Source organism: Acanthopagrus latus, chromosome 6, assembly GCF_904848185.1.
Source record: "Acanthopagrus latus isolate v.2019 chromosome 6, fAcaLat1.1, whole genome shotgun sequence".
Taxonomy (NCBI): Eukaryota; Metazoa; Chordata; class Actinopteri; order Spariformes; family Sparidae; genus Acanthopagrus; species Acanthopagrus latus.
Window position 1 is genome coordinate 25193578 of NC_051044.1, and position 17652 is coordinate 25211229.

The 17652-nt window shown below is 41.5% G+C and overlaps 1 protein-coding gene across 1 annotated transcript; it reads left to right on the forward strand.

Moving 5' to 3' along the window:
* Positions 1–28: 28 nt before the first annotated feature.
* mapkapk3 (MAPK activated protein kinase 3) lies at positions 29–17652 on the forward strand. The gene is made up of 10 exons (XM_037101856.1): positions 29–832; positions 7138–7277; positions 10626–10690; positions 11273–11352; positions 11448–11574; positions 11715–11790; positions 11905–12029; positions 13758–13843; positions 13964–14044; positions 16509–17652. Exons 1-10 carry the CDS (start codon positions 521–523, stop codon positions 16662–16664), a joined length of 1248 nt encoding a protein of 415 aa, XP_036957751.1. The 5' UTR covers positions 29–520; the 3' UTR covers positions 16665–17652.

Sequence of the window (17652 nt, forward strand, 5' to 3'; positions counted from 1 at the left end):
TGGTGCTTAAACAAACAGTGACAGTGACCAGCCATGTGAGCGCAGCCACACGACATCACATCAACGGGAAACTGAGATCACCAGGACCAGCAGAATATCCTCACACACTGCTCTCTGACTGGAATGTAATTTCGGCGACATCCAGACAACCTTTTTAATACATTTGGATTTCTTTGGAGAAACAGGTTTGATCGTTTGATGGAATAGTTATTATTTATTTATTTTTAAAGTGGGTATTTAAGTTAATTCAGAAGTAGTGGTCTAGTTGTTTTGTAGTTTAGATCACTGTAATTAGCCTCCTAGCTGTACAGTAAATAGACCACAGTGGGATTACTGTGTGGGGTCCGGTCAGGGGCTGCGGTGCCCAGGACAGCCTCACGCTCCGGCGGTGCTCGTGGATTCCTCTCAGCGGTCCGCAGTTACCGGAGGGCAGCCGGTGTCATCGCATTACTTTGGTGAATCACTCCCACTTTCCACCTTTTCTCCCGCGTAACGCTGGTGGCAACGAGCCGGCGTAAACATGCTACAAAATGGAAACGAAAAGGAGAAACCGCTCCAAGCGCCGAAGGCAGAGCTAGAGCCGGACTCCCCGGCTGACGAGCCGACACAGCAGCAGCAGCAGCCGCCGCTGCCGGCTCCCCCCGCTGCTGACGGACAGGACGCCGGCAGCGAGTCCCCACACTTCCCCCTGCCCGAATATCCCAAACTGGAGATAAAGCGCAACGCAGTGACGGACGATTACAAGATCTCCAGTCAGGTGCTGGGCTTAGGGATCAATGGCAAAGTCCTGCAGTGTTTCAACAAGAAGACTGGACAGAAGTGCGCACTGAAGGTACCCGAGTCACCTGACACTGATGAGCATGTTAGAAACAGGGCAGCGGGGGACAGACCACCCCTCAGCTCACTTTACTCACATCATGTACACACTTTAGTCAGTACTTTGAACCATGAAAGTTGAACATATATTCACTTAAAGCAGATCTGAAGACGCTGGCCATGTTGTGTGTTACCAATATGATGCAACAAGTACAATTTACTCAAGTTACTGAAGGACAATTTTGACATACTGGTTTTAGCATTTACACCTTACACTTATACTCCACTGCATTTAATTGACCCTTACTTTTTACATAAAAGACTGTGATATATTTAAGTTATGATGCAGTAATATAGGAACTATATAAAGTATCCAAAACGGGCTCCACATCGAGGAACTACATTAAAATGCTCATACATGTCGTTCTGTACTAACTTTCCAAACTAAAAACACATCGAGTAAAGGGCCTGAGGCATTCTTCTGCCACTGATCAAAATAAAGAAAAAAATAGACCTATTCTACTGAGTTTACAAACATGAGGTTGGAATATGACATTTTTGACAGTGTCAGGATATAGTTTCAGTCTGAATCTACACATCCTTGGATTTAGATCATGGATTGATCCTTTAAATAGCAGCATCAGTTACATACAAGGATAAAATGTCTGTAACTATCATAAAGTGTTTAGTTTATGTTTACTGTGTCACTGCAGCCATCTTGATGCATCTTGATGTGGGAACATGTTTGTTCTGCGTGATTTGGATCTGAGATTTGTCAAGTGGGTTTACTTGTGAGTCTGTGACCAAGACTGAGAAATGTTATTGTATATACTATTTACTGCGTTTGGATTCCTGTCTCAGACATACAGGACCCAGACTAACACTGGAGCTATGACTGGCATCCGTGCGTGTCCAAGCCATGCTTTTGCATGTTTGTGTACCTGCTGCTCACGTTGGGTTCGACATCGTGCACATGTTGCCCACTGAGCTCACATGCTCTACGTGCACACAAGCTGAATGTGAAGACAGAGCTGTGTTTCGTAGAATGTCAGCCTATCTATGGATCAAATGCGATTTGAGGAGCGCGCGGTCACCCTGCCACATATGTTGTGACATGTAACGCTGCTTCGTGGAGGCACATGGATTTTGACAGTGACACCTTATTCTAGGCAGCAGTGGAAACTTGGGCACGCCTTCATAGCGGCGTAGACGCGCACATGCCCGGGTCGTCGGGCTGTCACCTGTCACCACTGGGACGCAGACTCAGAGAGATTTACTGGCTTACAGTAATCCATCTGGAACTGAGCTGCCAAACCAGACAGCAGAGGTGTCGCAAGCAGAGCTGCAGACCCAGGCTGTGGGGTAGAAGAGGGAGAGCGACAGAGGATGAGAAAGAGTGATAAAGTGCAGCAGAAAAAAGGAAGCCCCAAACACAAGGCCATGAGGGATAGGATGCTTGATAGCCTCATGTCAGGGTGGGAGAGAGGGATTAAAGGATACGTTCACCCCAAAATGGAAATTCAGTCACTATCTGCCTACCCTCATGTCAGTGGAAGGTCGGGTGAGGTCTCATAGTCCACAAAAAATTCTGGAGCTTCACAGCAAAAAGATGTTACGGCATTCTCCTAAAAAGAATCAAGTAGATGGGGACTTGTTTTAACTTGTGATAACAAAAACAAAACATGCAGTGCTCCATGCAACTCATGGAGTCATGCAGCTGTGGCGTATCCCAAGTCTCTGCAAGTCCTGAGATCACAGCAGCTTCAGTTGTTTGAAAGAATAATACAACACTGTTTCACTGTGAAGCTCCACAAACGTTTCTATATTTTTTGGATGAGCTTATCCTTTAATGATGCCAAATAATCTCCAGGTTACTTGCTTTGTATTTTAAATGTTTTGTTGTAGGTGTGTCTCCTGCCATCTCAGCCACTACGAGGTGGGTGCAGAAATATTCACAAGGTGTTTACATGCTGCCACGTCCTGGTTTTTACTACCTGTGCCCTACTCCATGTAGCACATCCAGGTTTTTGAAACTGAGAGAATCCGTTGACATGCGCAGAACATTACCAGTATATTCCAAAAACCTGTTTATAACCAGGATGTAAGTGTGCATTGTCATCATCACCTGGGGCCTGACAGGCTTCAGCTTCCAGCAGGTCAGAGTGACCCGCCACAAACCCACCACTCACGATCTAATCCCTCCTTTGTTCTCTGAAGACCCCGTTAAAAGGTTTGAGAGATGACAAAGGAAACACTCAGGAGATCACAAAATGCCTTGTAGCTCTAGCTGGCATCTCTGTTGGTTTGCTTATGAATTCTTCCAGACTAAGTGACAGTATTCTGAGTCTACTTGATACATGTTTTTATTCTACTGTAATACCATTTAAGCTCATTTCCTGCTGTCCAGGTATTATTTTAATCTCAGGCCAAAAGGAAATAATTGAGAGGGTTTGATTGGGAGCGGGGTGAGGAGACTTGACCAGCTCAGTGGCTTTTTAATTAAGTGTGGCTTTGAGCGCTTAACTTAATGGATGAGTATAGCTTTAATCCACTTTGGAGGGGAGCCATCCTTTCAATGTAATGCAGTTATAGCCATCAGGACTCTTTTAATTTGGATTTGTTTGACTCCAGGGAGGAGACGGACCTGGTAGATCCCTGTGCTGCACCACACCACCATTAACTGCTAATACCATTGTGGAAGCAAGTACTTGGCCGGTGATTGTTCCATTTTAGCGCTTGAGTCTCTGTCAAGTTTAGGGTACGGAAAGCTGTGCAAGCTTGAGGTCTGTGTACAGGCTTCCATTCATAGTCAAAATCTCTGTGTGTTCACCGCCATGGTCAGCCTTTTTTCACGCTTGCGGATTGTCTGGGTTTCCTCTGGGACCCACTGAGACCAAACTGTCAGAAAAAAATCTTCGGTGGTTTGGTCAGACACTGCTGAATACTGTACTCAGAGCTTATGCAGGCCTCAACTGCAGGCAGCCAGTGCTCTTAAACAAGTTAATCAGTCTCAGAACTTTGGGCTTGTGAGTCTCCATTGACTCTCAGGCTTTGATTGAATGTTGAGCAATTCAAGCTAATTATCTGCTTCGACTGCAGCATGAAAAAAACACGATCAACACGTCTTGAATGAACACAACAGGAGATCCTCTGTGGTTGAGGATCTCGTAGTATACTGAAAAAATGGAAGTTGAGTTGGCGTCGATCAGCCAATTTAAACAACGCTTGGGGAACTTCATGTCTCATTACCTAGTAGGGAGATTCACTTGGGATTTTATTCAAAAGATTTTGTGTAAAGTACATTGCATTTGACCTCTGATGTCAAGGAAAAAACACAAAAATATGCTCTTGGTGTTTTTCTTACTGTAGCTTACTGTAATGTTGAGTATGTCAGGTGGGTATTTGATATTAATATAATACAACACAGACTCCAGAAAAGTTGGGACACAACATAAAATATAAATAAACCAGACTGTGATAATGTGCTCATCCTTTTTCACATATCCAGTGAATTGACAACAGCATAGACAATATATTTCATGTTTTTTCCGATCAACTCAGTAGATTTTCGTTAATATATGCTTCTTCTGAGTTTGATGTCGGCAACATGTCTCAAAGAGGTTGGTACAGGAAAAACGAAAGACTGGGAAGAATCCAGAACATTCCACAGGTAAACAGGTTAATTGGTAACCAGCAGACTTATAATGATTCGGTATGAAAGAGGCATCCTTGAAAGTCTCAGAGTTCATGGAGCCCACAGGAGGAAGCCAATTCATTTTTTTGTCAGTCTGACGTCAATATTATCAGGTCAACATTGTTATTTGTACAATTGTTTTATGACCAAAAACCTGCTAAACTCTCTGTTTAGTGCTAATTAGCAAATGTTAGCATGCAGACATTTTAAACTAAGGTAGGGAACATGATAAACATTTGCTAAACGTCAGCATGTTAGCATTGTAGTGTTGGCATTCAGCTCAAAGCACCACTGTGCCCAAGCACAGCCTCGCAGAGCTGCTAGCATGGCTGTAGACTATTCAAGGCTTCTCACAACGTATACTGTGAGCACAGGGGTGTCTTTTCACTCTAGGCCAATAGTTGACCCTGGGTCAGCTTAGCCCCTTTATACTTGAACTGTTAACCCAGGGTTGACCTAAGCCCAGAACGCTGGAGATAAGCACAGTGTGAAAAGCACTTCATTTTCTATTAAAACACATTTCTTAAGTCCTTTGTTTCCCAGTTCAATATTACAATAACACACTTCAACTCCTCAGATCTGATTGGGTCAAATAACCCCAGAGACGGAGACCGTAGGACCCTCGGAACAAACTGTGTGACCCTTTGTTATATAAATCTGGGGCACTAAGAACACAGGGAACATAGGAATGATTGCTTTTCAAAAAAAAAAAAAAACAATATTTTTTCTTAAACTGCCAGGATTTTAGTCCTAAACTAAAAGTAGTCAAGCAGTATAACATTGTTATAACTGGGGACAGCTGTGTGTTAACACCTGTTGATTAAATTTACACTACTTCTAGACCACTTTCATGTAGATTTTATGAGCAGCTCTTTATTGGTGGACATTGTAAAGATAAACCTCCTTTTTATCAAGGTATACAGTCACACACTCTGACAGAGTGCAAATATATTGGAGCGATATTAGTGTGTGTGCGCTGCTAAACTCAGGTAGATGTGTGTGTGTGTGTCAGTGTGATTTGCAGTCTCTATGGACATAGATTGGTTTAGAGGATGTGGTTGATTGGCTTAGAGCAGGATCAGGGACAAGTGTGCATTTAGGCTCCATGATGTTGCCTCACATGAGAAAAGAGTCCATGAGAAGATTAACTGTGTTTGTTTCATTCTCTCAGTGTTTTATATGTGTATTTAATCCACACAGCTCTTTTATTGAGGCCAATTCGGCTTTATTGCAGGAAATTAAAGAAACCAGCTCACAAGCTGCCCGCTTTGATTAAAGCCGTAAAGCTATAAATGACACAGCAGGAAAAAAAAAACCTGCCCACCACTTTGCTTTACAAAGTAGGACGCATTTAGTAGCAACAAACAAGTCAACGGAAACTCTCAACTTCTACTTTCAACACCCTGCTGCTCGAAACCCATGGCCACTTCCTCTTTGACTACAACGAGCTCAGACTCAACATGTGAGCGGCGCTGACGTTTTGAGTTTCCAAGATATGTGAACTGATTCCATTTTCACCCCCCTGAAACTGAAGGTTTATGAATGTTCCTTCACATCCTGACAGAGTTCACCTGTGAGAGAGCACAGGTTTAACGTCTGTGTGTGTGTGTGTGTGTGTGTGTGTGCGTGCGTGCGTGTGTGTGTGTGGGTGGGTCTGTCGCAAGTCAATGAGTCAGCCTGTGTGTGTGTTGTGAGTTATGTACACCAGACTCGGCCTTGTGAGCAGCAGGAGAGCTCTCCATCACTGTCATATCCAAAAATACACCCTGACTGAAGATGTGTGCTATGTCAGGGTCCACACCTGCTGCGTGTGTGTTTATGTGACCAGGCCGCCCTAAGGACTGTACAGTGTGTGTCCTCTGCTTACACGTAGTAGACCAGTGAGGACCAGAGTCAATAAATGAATTTTGTTTTTTTGTTTTTTTTTCTGTAAGCTGTTATTTATCAATTTTCTCTTACTGTGTCTACTCTATTGAAAGGTCACTTTTCACTAAGCAAAACACAAAATCGAATAATTATCTAACCATGTAAGGCAACATTGATGATAAATAGTATAAAAGAAAAAAATAATGGAAAAGGGGTTTGTTGTTAACCCAGTAAAGAATCTTACAGGATGCTGTAGATTTGATCTGTTTGATATCAACATTAGACCTGCAACTAACCATCATGTTCATGATTAGTTAATCCATCTCTTATCTCCCTGATAAATGTTAGCTGTTTATATCATAAAATATAATGAAAAATATATATCATAGTTTCCTAAAGGCTGACATTTTCATATTGTTTGTTCTTTCTAAAACCACAAAGATATTTAATTTACAGTGACATCAAAATAGAGAAAAGCACAAAATCCTCTCAGTGGTGAAGCTGAAATCAGTCAAACAACTTCATCAATAAACTCTCTCTTGATCTACTAATGGATGCTCAGAGTCCTGTTATTCATGAGACCAAATGCTTTTTATATGTAAAACTTAAACCAAAATGAGTAATTTTGTTAGTTGTTAATTACAGCATGCTCTATAACAGAAACAAAACATGAAGTATTTAGTACTTATTTACATTTGTTAAGGTCGTTGTTCCTGTCATACTCTGAGCATTAACTTCATTAACTTTGTATTGTGTGCCAGATTCTGTACGACTGCCCCAAAGCGAGACGAGAGGTGGAGCTCCACTGGCGAGTGTCAGGAGGGCCGTACATTGTTCGCATCCTCAGCCTGTACGAGAACATGCATCATGGGAAGAAATGCCTGCTCATCATCATGGAGTGGTAGGATTCACACGCCACCACTCTGCCCATCACTTTACACACACGGAGACCTATCTGAACACTTTCCTTCAAAGCCATTTATTTAAAGTGACAACGAGGAACTTTTAAGCGTTTAAGAAACAGTCTTGCGATCCCTCAGATGATTATAAATGACCTGTGACAGCAAATAGCAAAAAGACTGCTATTTTTATAGTTATTTTTAATGCCTGTGCTCGGGTCTGATCCCATTCATCACATATCAAATCATATATAAATACATTCCCTCGTAGCGATCAATCCTGCGATCTCTCTGTCACTCCTTCCCAAAACAAATGCACACGCTGCCGTCACACACCAGCAAAGATCTTTACAATAGAAGGCGCTGGTGTTGTACTGCCTTTGACAGAAGGAGCCGCTAGAATAAAAGAAACTGGAAGTTCCTCATAGTCACTTTAAGACTATTTTAAGACTAACCTAATTCATGAATTTTTGACAGAGCTTGCAGTGGCTCTGAGTTGATGATGTGGAGTTTGACAGTCGACAAGAAAATCCAAACGTTACCTTTGCTCTCAGTTTCCACAACTTTCCACTGTAATTTTTATATTTGTTCTGTTAAAAACAGGGTTGTTCCAATACCAGTATTAGAAAAAAACCTTGATACTGCCTAAAATGCTGGTTCCAGTTCCAGCTAGTACACAAGTCTAAGCACCCCACCAATACCATGTGATTCATTTATCAGAAACAGGAATACTGCTACTTCCCAGCAGTGTCCTGCACACCTTCAGGCAACCTTACTGTTTTTTACTGCACAAGGAGCCAAAATCTCTGGTGTCAGATTGGCACAAAGTTCAATATCAGAATCTGGAAGAAAAACAATATTGAACAAGAACATAAGATCCGTAGTGAATAAAGACTTGGAACATTATTTCCTGCAGGATTGTGTGATCTCCACAAGTCAACACACAACAATAAAACGCATTTAAATCTCAAACTGTATCTTCTTTTAAATGTTTTTACAGTGATATATGAACAATCTTTCTGTAAAAATAGGTCAAATTATAATTTTTGGTTTATCCACTATGTTGAGAAGCCTACAGGTTAACAAAATAAATCTCATTTGACAGAACTGAACAGAAGACACATGTGTTAGACCAATATATCTAATAAGTTCATACATTTTCACAAAAAAAATACAGCCTATCGATTGAATGAATGAATATTTTATCTCAGTGTCTGGCCTTACATGACCCTAACCCATCCTTTCAGACACATTAACAAACTATAAACCAAATATTCTGGGATGTTAACCCACTATCGCCTCGAGCAGCGCATTGCTTCAACATCATATAAACACAAATATCATCCAACTGTAAACATAAACCTTCCCCAAATACTAACAGTACAAGGGCCAGATGCATGCAACTCTGTGCAGGTTCAATAGACTGTGTGTGAGCGCAAACACTTCAAATATGCCTTTGCATTATTTTTGTCAGATTAAAAAAGCTGTGTGTAATATCTCAGTAATTATTAAATGTCAGAAGGACGATCGAGTCAGTAGAGCTTCTCTACAAATCTCCACTTTATGAAGTGCTTTGCAATTCAGGGTCAAATGAAAAGATCATTAATTAATCACAGATTGATCACTTGTGAAGAAGGTGAAGTCATGTTTATAATGCATCTCTCAGTGACTTTTGACTTTTGTGTTGACAAAATAATAACCCAATCAATCAACAACCTAGACCAACAATATTTGCAACTCTAAGGTTACATCTGTCATCTTAAAAATTCATGCCCACCTCATCATTTTAACCGCAGAAATATGTACGCCTGGTCTGAATTATGTGTAAGCTACCCGATTTCTCACAGCACATTCTTCCTTTATGAATACAAGATTGTGTTTGGCAAAGGCGTATACGTGTTTTTTTTTGTATGTGAAAACAGTGTTTGTAAATCTGCCCCCAGGAGATATTCAACAGGGAAAATACAACAAATACACAAACACACAGTCACAGCTCCCGAAGCACAAGACGCAATATGCAAACACTGTATATTAGACCAAGTTGATAAACCAACCGTCTGTAACACATATAGAGTCATGCTTTCCAGATGTTTTCTAATTATTTCTAATTCTAATAATCTTGTGCCAATGTGCCACTGCAGACAGAACTAACACATGCTAAAGGTCAGTCATAGTGGAGACAAGTGGAGGTGATGGTGAGATAAAGGGAGTGAGTTCTCTCTGGGCTCCACCTGACACGTCAAACTACCCATAATACCCTTAATGACCCCAGTGACGTTGATAACACATTGTGTGTGTGTGTGTGTGTGTGCTTTGATGTGCATACAGGTAGTTGAGCTTTGCACTTTTTTTACTACCCACTCCTCCACCTGTGAGTGGAAAAACACATAATAGTGGGGAGGGTGAGGGAGAAACCACAGAAATGACATTGTTCTCAGTTCGTGGGAGTTTTAAACAGTGACTCGGTGGTTCTCATCATCACACTTATTGACACAGCAACTGTGTGTGCGCCACGGTATGTTGTCGACCTTGTGAGTTTGTGTGTGCTCTCAGTAATCTCTCACTGCTGCTGCTTCCTGTGTGATCGAGGGTCAGAGGAGGACGGCAGTACAGTCCACAGCAGTCACATTTGTCTGTCTCTCTTTATCTGTCCATCTGTGTGCATGAACCACAAAAAGTACGCCCTTACTTAATACACATAAATTCACATCCACGTCACACACAAGCACAAACATATTTTTCTGAGGAGCAGAGGGGAGAGTTTCAGTCATGCCATCACATCTGTTTGATGGGTGGTTGTGAAAGGTGAGAGTGGGAAGCAGATACTGAACTTTAAAAGAATTGGGTCAAAGGTCTCAGGTACAAACTGTCAGAGTTTCTGTAATAATAATGACATGCTGGCTCATTTCATAAAAAACCCTGTCGGTTCCTTCCAGCAGGAAAGGTTTTGTACTTCTCTCTTCGTCCATATTTGAGGCGGTTTTACTGAAGAATTTTACTTGGTACTTTCTAGAATTTCAATTTCACTTACCATTTCTCTTTTTCGAGAAGCTGTAAACTGTAACACTTGTGTTTTGAGCTGTAAACAACTCAGCATAGAGCCACTGAAATCCAACCCCGTTACCCAATGTGTGAAACACAGTGCCGTTTATAAGTTACTGCCCTGATTTGTAAATTATTGCGATTATTGATCATTGTATCCAGGTGATATCAAAATGTTGAGCCCTGAGCTGCTGAGTGGTCACAAAATATAAAGTTAATTTATGTGACATACAGGTGACATTTTTCCCTGAAGTGTCCTATGTGCAGTTTTTTTAAAATTGTGTGAATGTGTGTGTGTCTGTCTCCAGTATGGAGGGAGGAGAGCTGTTCAGCAGGATCCAGGCCAGAGGAGACCAGGCCTTCACTGAGAAAGGTGAGGACTGATAAATGGATGGAAAGTGTTGCAGTGGAAGACTCAGATCCTTTACTAAAGCACATACTTATATATACATACTTTAGTAAATTAATAATAACAACACTGTTCAAATAGTCACGTATTGAATATGTTGTATGCAAATATAATCATGAAATGGTACTTGCAGTATTAAAGTATTAAACATCAACTCTTTTGAACAGGATTTCTTAGGATTAACACTTATTATTTTTGTTTCGAGATTAATTTGCAGATCATTTTCTAAGTTAACTGACTGATTCATTTGTAAAAATTCTGAAAATAAAGATAAATTTGATCTGAATTACCCAAAGCTCAGTGACACCTTTCCAACGCTTGTTTTCTCAGATTTGTACAAAAGTACAGTCTTGAATACATGTACTCAGTTACATTCCACCACTGGTTATAAACACATCACAGGATGAAAGAGAGAAATAATGAGCAATCATTCCCAGGAAAGTGTGACATAAGACACACATGTTGGAGAAAAAAAAAAATCTTTTATTGTGTGACACTGGAACTGCTTCTGGTTTGAGAGAGTGTGTTTTCCTCTTTTCCTCCCAGAGGCTTCTGAGATAATGAGGGACATCGGCACGGCCATTGACTTTCTCCACAACATCAACATTGCGCACAGAGACATCAAGGTTCAGAGAGACAACGCCCAAATTATGGAGAATATGATCGGTTCTGGGTCTAATGAAGGACATTTTATTAAATTATGTTTCTTCTTTTTTACCAGCCAGAGAACCTGCTGTACACCACTAAAGAAAGGAAAAGTATCCTCAAATTAACAGATTTTGGCTTTGCTAAGGAGACCACTCTACACAACCCTCTTCAGACCCCCTGTTACACACCCTACTATGTGGGTAAGTATCTTTATATTCTGTCACTGACAGATGTTAACAGGGTTTTTAGAAAAGAAAAAACTACACAGTTGCTGCAGCCAGTTCTCGCCATTTATCTTACCATTTATAATTTGTATCTATTTCTGTGTGTTTGCGATAAGCTCCTGAGGTCTTGGGCCCCGAGAAATATGACAAGTCATGTGACATGTGGTCTCTAGGCGTCATCATGTACATCCTGTGAGTACTCGCTGTGGGCTTGGGTGGATGTCACCACAAACATGTTGATATCATAGGTCACTTTTCTCAAGGTTTTAAAGCTGCACGTCTGTCTCATCACCTTTGTCTCTGTAGGCTGTGTGGCTTCCCTCCATTTTACTCCAACACAGGCCAGGCCATATCTCCAGGGATGAAGAGGAGAATCAGGATGGGCCAGTACGAATTCCCCAACCCGGAGTGGGCTATAGTGTCACAGGAAGGTGAGGAAACGACGCGGGCCCTGTCTACACTGATGCTTACACATTTGGAAATAGTCAGTTTTCATCAGAAAATCCTGGGCAAATTTTCTGCCCAACATCAACACCTGATTATTAAACTTCACGTTTTCACCTGTGCATTTATGAAAGGTTTAATATTCTGTAGCTCTTAAATCACTGGTTAATATTTTGCCATGCAGCTGTTCAACTGTCTATTGTGTTTCCAAGCTGTGGTCAACAAAAAACATGAGCCAGAGGTTAATGAAAAGATAACAGCTTTACGTATACGTCATGCCATTAGTTTAATAATTGTTAATAAAGCCTTGTGGCATGGAGTGAGTGTGTTACTTTTCTTCACTGACGCTGTTAGTCAGCAGATAGTCAGATGTAGACATTAAACTTGCCTAGCTGACACCAAGCAGAATAACCGAATGGTCTGTTCTGTCCAACTCTTTACCAAATGATGGTGGCAACAGACATTTTTTTGTTTTGTTTTCCAACTGAAACATTTTTTTAAAATTGACATTTTTCTTGTGGACAGCAAAATGAACCCTTACAAGCTGACTGAAAAACACTTGATTGAACCCTGTGTGGAATGTGAAGAATGTTGTCGTTAGGGGTGTTCCTATCGTCTGATTTCCATGAAGTTTAAATAGAAGTTTCGACTAAACATTTAGCACAATTTAAGGTAAAACTTTAATATATTGTGTAGATTATGTTTGAGCCATTTGAAAGTGTCAATCACATTCTTCAATAACTGAGCATTAAGAACACGGCACATTATCCGACAAAACATGACAGCAACTCATCAAACACAATACAGTAAAAAAAAATATATATATATTGAAAACAATATTCAACGTAACAAAAAAAACGAACAATAAAAATCTAGTAAATACATCTCGGACACAACAGCTAACCACTGTTGTTAACATTAGTAACAGATGTTCATTTCTTTTTCAAGCAACATTTGACTGGGAAGACATGGAATTCAGTTCACATCATGTCGATATGTATGTGATTTAAATGTGTACGTTAAAAAGATAATGATGATAAGTTTCAGCGACTAGTATTTCTGGTGCCAACTCGTAAAGGTAGCAACGTTTTATCAACCATGCACATCCTTACTTCATGTTCAGTCATACTGAGTGCTTCAGTGTGGACATGGCCTCCCTGTCAAGCTTGAAGCCTCCCAGTCGAGAACAGGAAACCATTAAACAACTGACTCTGCAACCACAGGCTTACTCGATGACCCAGTCAAAGACGTTCTCGTGTAGAAAACCTCAGGATGTGATCGGCTGCAGCTGGTCGGAAAACGTTGTACCATATCACCTCTTTAGGCTTTGTGCGCTCTTGCCTGAGTGCAGTCTCAGCAAACAGACAGCACATCAGGGTTTTGGTTAGACCATATTCTCTGTTTGACTTGGTTGGAAGTTTAGTGCTGGCCTCAAGGTCACTCTGGTTCTTTGTAAACACCCACAGGCATGACCTCACTGGTGCTTTCCTGGAGTTTATCACTGCTAAAGACTTAGTGATCGTACTCAGACTCCTCCATGAGTCATCTTACAGATAACACAGATAACTCATTGCAGCCTGCTGGTATCCAATGACAGTTCATTACTATAAGTAGGCCAGTTGGTCCCCGAGACCAGGAAAAGCTTCGTAAGACACAAGATTGCATGTGTTGCTATTAATAAAGTAATTATCTTTGCGTTGCCTTTCCTCTTCCAGCAAAAGATTTGATCCATCAGCTACTGAAGACAGACCCCAACGAGAGGATGACCATCACTCAGTTTATGAACCACCCCTGGATTAATGTAAGTGCTTATGTGTCGAGTACGGACGGACACGGCGTACTTCTTGTTCTGCTTCCTCTTTCTCCATACATCTGTTTGCTCATATCTGCATCTTTGTGTGTGTTTGTGTGCACTCTGCAGCAGTCGATGGTGGTTCCCTCCACTCCGCTCCACACCACCCGAGTTCTGACTGAGGACAGAGAGATGTGGGAGGATGTGAAGGTGAGCAGAACAACGCTGACCCCCTGTGGTCACTCATGTACATTACAACATGTCGCTGCAGGGCTATCAAAGCTTGAAGTTGGGACCAGTGTTACAGGGTTTCTCCAGCAATTATCATACTTTAAACATCCATAGTATTTAGGGGAGGAATTTTTAAAGATCAGTGGTGAAAAGGCCTAGATATCCTCACACCTCTAGTATGGGGGAAGCTCCTTTATTTTTTTTTTTAACAGTCTTTATTGAAAATTATGCATGTAAAAACAAAATAAAACAATACATTTAGGACAAAATACAAAAAAACAAAACAAAGAACGATTAGTGTCTCAGCAAACATACAAACCCTATAGCTCTACTATACAACTGGACATCCCACAAGACAAAACCCCGGATAGGGGGGAGAGAGTACGCTCGACAAGAGACCCTCACCAAGTGACAAAAACAGACATAACTTCTCACAACAAACTATTACCACTTCATCTGTCTGGCCATCCAAAGTGGGAGATGATGGGGGCCCACAAAGCCAAAAACAAGTCAATTTTTACATGAGGTTTTGCAGTTATCGTCTCCATTACATAAACTTTCTTTAGTCCCTCTCGCCATTGTTGAAGGGTGGGAGGTAGAGGCTTGAGCCAGGACAGGGTTATCAATTTCCTCGCCACAAGTAGGAGTGGGGGAAGCTCCTTAAAAAATGCCGGATACGCCATAATGTAGCTCTATTGCATCCTTCATTTTCTCCTATATGTTTGCATGTACATACCAATATCTTTCAGCCTCTTGTCACTCAGTTTGTACTGCTTACTGTTAAAATGTGGCATCTCTGAGCCCAAGCTGAGAGACCCCTGGTCACTCTGACACCATCAGGGTAATTTTCTTCACCTTTTCAAAGCTTGTCCAGCGCATCAGAAGACTACAACTGGTTTTAAAGTCTGAGCTGTGCTAGTACTCTGATTTATGTGTAACATTTAACACACACACCCACACACACACACACACACATACACACACACACACTCAAACACAAAGCCCTGAGTCATTCTTCAACTCAACTCTTTGTCTATGATTTTTACGCAAAAGAATAAAATGTTAAACAACAAGACTGTTTGCTGTCATTAAGTCATTTCGGGGTTAATTCTACAGTACTGTGCAAAATGTCTCAGTTGTGCAATTCCGTCTCCTTTCAGTGGCTCTAAATGTGAGCTAAACCGTGAGTAGAGTAGCACATTCCTTCACAACTGCTGAATGGGCAAGTCTGAAGTGATAACGTATGAAAGGAACATTTCTCTAAAATGATACGCACACAATATGCCACTGTTCACTTCTGCAATGGGCAACGCTACATTGCGTAAAAATGTCACAGACTGCACTCTTAAACAAGCACTTCTCAAAAAGCACAAAACAAGAGACTTCATGGTCTTTCTACATAGGTAGTGTAGTTCAGGTCTGACAAGTGGCCTTAAATCATGTAGAATAGAGGATGAAGATTTTGACTCTCTCTGCCTTTTTCTTATTTTTATTTTGACCTGCACTACAAATTGTTTAGTGAATTACTGCGGAACAACCCTGAGAGGATCAAAAAAACGTTATATTCCTTGCTTTCTTTCTTGTTTTCTTTCTTTCTTGAGAGTGTAGATTTTAATACGATTGATAACACCATCACATCTGTATGTCAGATATAAGGTTCGATTGTTTTAAGTCGCTTAGCATAAAGACTGGAAACAGCTCACCTGGCAGAGTGCCTCTACTTCTCACCAATCATGATAAGTTCTATTTGTGGATTAGCAACCTCACTTGACACGGGCGCGACAGGTTAGACCGGTCACGCAGGATGACTGAGATGCGCATGTGTGTCAAGCGAGGATGCTGCATCTCATCTAGGGAGAGTCTGGCCTAATTAGAATATGTCACAGACATGAAGAGAACGCACACGACAAGTGAGAGGCACTCTCTTTCTTTCACTTTGTCTGCCTCGCTCCATCTTGTTCTCTTGCTTTCTTGCTCTTTTAGCCAGGTAAAGGAGAATCACTTCGTCAAATTTATTGATAATTATCAAAGGCAAACTCCATGTAAACAGGCAGCCAGTGTGCCCAGCCTGTAACGCCACGCAGCAGTGCTGAACACACATTCCAGTGTGTCCTGCCCGTAACTGTGTTCCCCTTCTTCCAGTCTTTCTGCTGGGCTAAGCTAACTGGCTACAACAAATAAGTGCATCTCTCTTAAATGTCAAACTGTTGCTTTAAAAATATCTCCACTAATTCCTTGAAGTCTATGGAATGTAGAGGGGTAAATGTTGTAATCACTAATTATTTTAAAAGTACTAAAGCACCAACAAAATTGTCCGACATTTCAAAAAGAAAGTGAAACTCAACAAAGGTGTATTTACTACAGATGTGCCCTGCAGAGCACGCTCCCTGCCCTCTTAATGTTTATAACTGGGGTGGTCTTCTTTTGCCCTTGTCTCTCACAGGAGGAGATGACCAACGCCTTAGCAACCATGCGTGTGGACTATGACCAGGTGAAGATCAAAGATCTGGACACCTCCAGCAATCCACTACTCAACAAGAGACGCAAGAAGGCCGCCGCGGGGGCCAAGAGCGGGTCCACAGTCTGCCAAAGCCAATGAGACCCAGAGGACTGTTGATGTTAATCTAGGCAGAACTGCCAGTGACAGAAAACCAGCTCAGGTGGTCCTCAAGAGGAAGGGGAAGTTGAATTGTGCAGAAAAGGATCATGTTAGAGACCTGCCTGGGAATCTTGAGAGACGGGTTTTTGAGGAAAAGTTCCTCGAATTAAAGGGACAACATAGGAAGAACAGCAAAGTCAGAGTTGGACATTTATAAGACATTTCAAGACCTGTTTTTCCTGTCAGACATCAAAAGCTCTGCTCACTGTGGGCCTCATCAGTTTTGAATTGTTCTTCTATACATATGTATGTAATTTTTAGATCTTGCCTGTTTCTAAGCGTGTCTGTGTGCAGACCTGAGGTACTTGTAGTGATCACGTGTTGTGTATTTGAGTGCTTGGCTGAGGTCTTCTTTGTAACTGTGCACTAGTGTGCAAATCACACACACACACACAGACAAACCAACTCTGGACAGACTGTGAAACTAGAACACACACTATTACCTGCGTTGTCTTAAATATTGTCTGTCTTCTGCTTTTATGAATTAAAGCAAAGTCTGACACTGACTGTCTTGTCAATAAAATCACCCAGGGGAGTATTTTTCATCCAAGCAGCAATAAACAATGCACATCCTACCGAGCAATACTTTTAATCAGTGTCACTGCTGCTGATCTGTCCTCTTGATGGAGTTCTGAGAGGCAGCGCTCTGCTTCCTTTCAGTGTGTGAGGCCAGAGAGCTTTGTGCAAGCGGCAGTGGGGTAATGGCTGGCCGTGCTACACGGATGAGTTGTGACACTTTCTCCGTGTGTGTGTGTGTGTTTATGGGGGTTGAGTATGATGCTTCCTGTAAATAAGGGCTACAGTTTCACTTCACATTCAGGGAGACAGTGCAGCCTGTAATCATGGAAAACTCATCTGTAAGGTACAACTGCTCCATGTAGAGACTGTACTTGTCCATACAGCTGTAAATAAACCTTTATAAAGTATA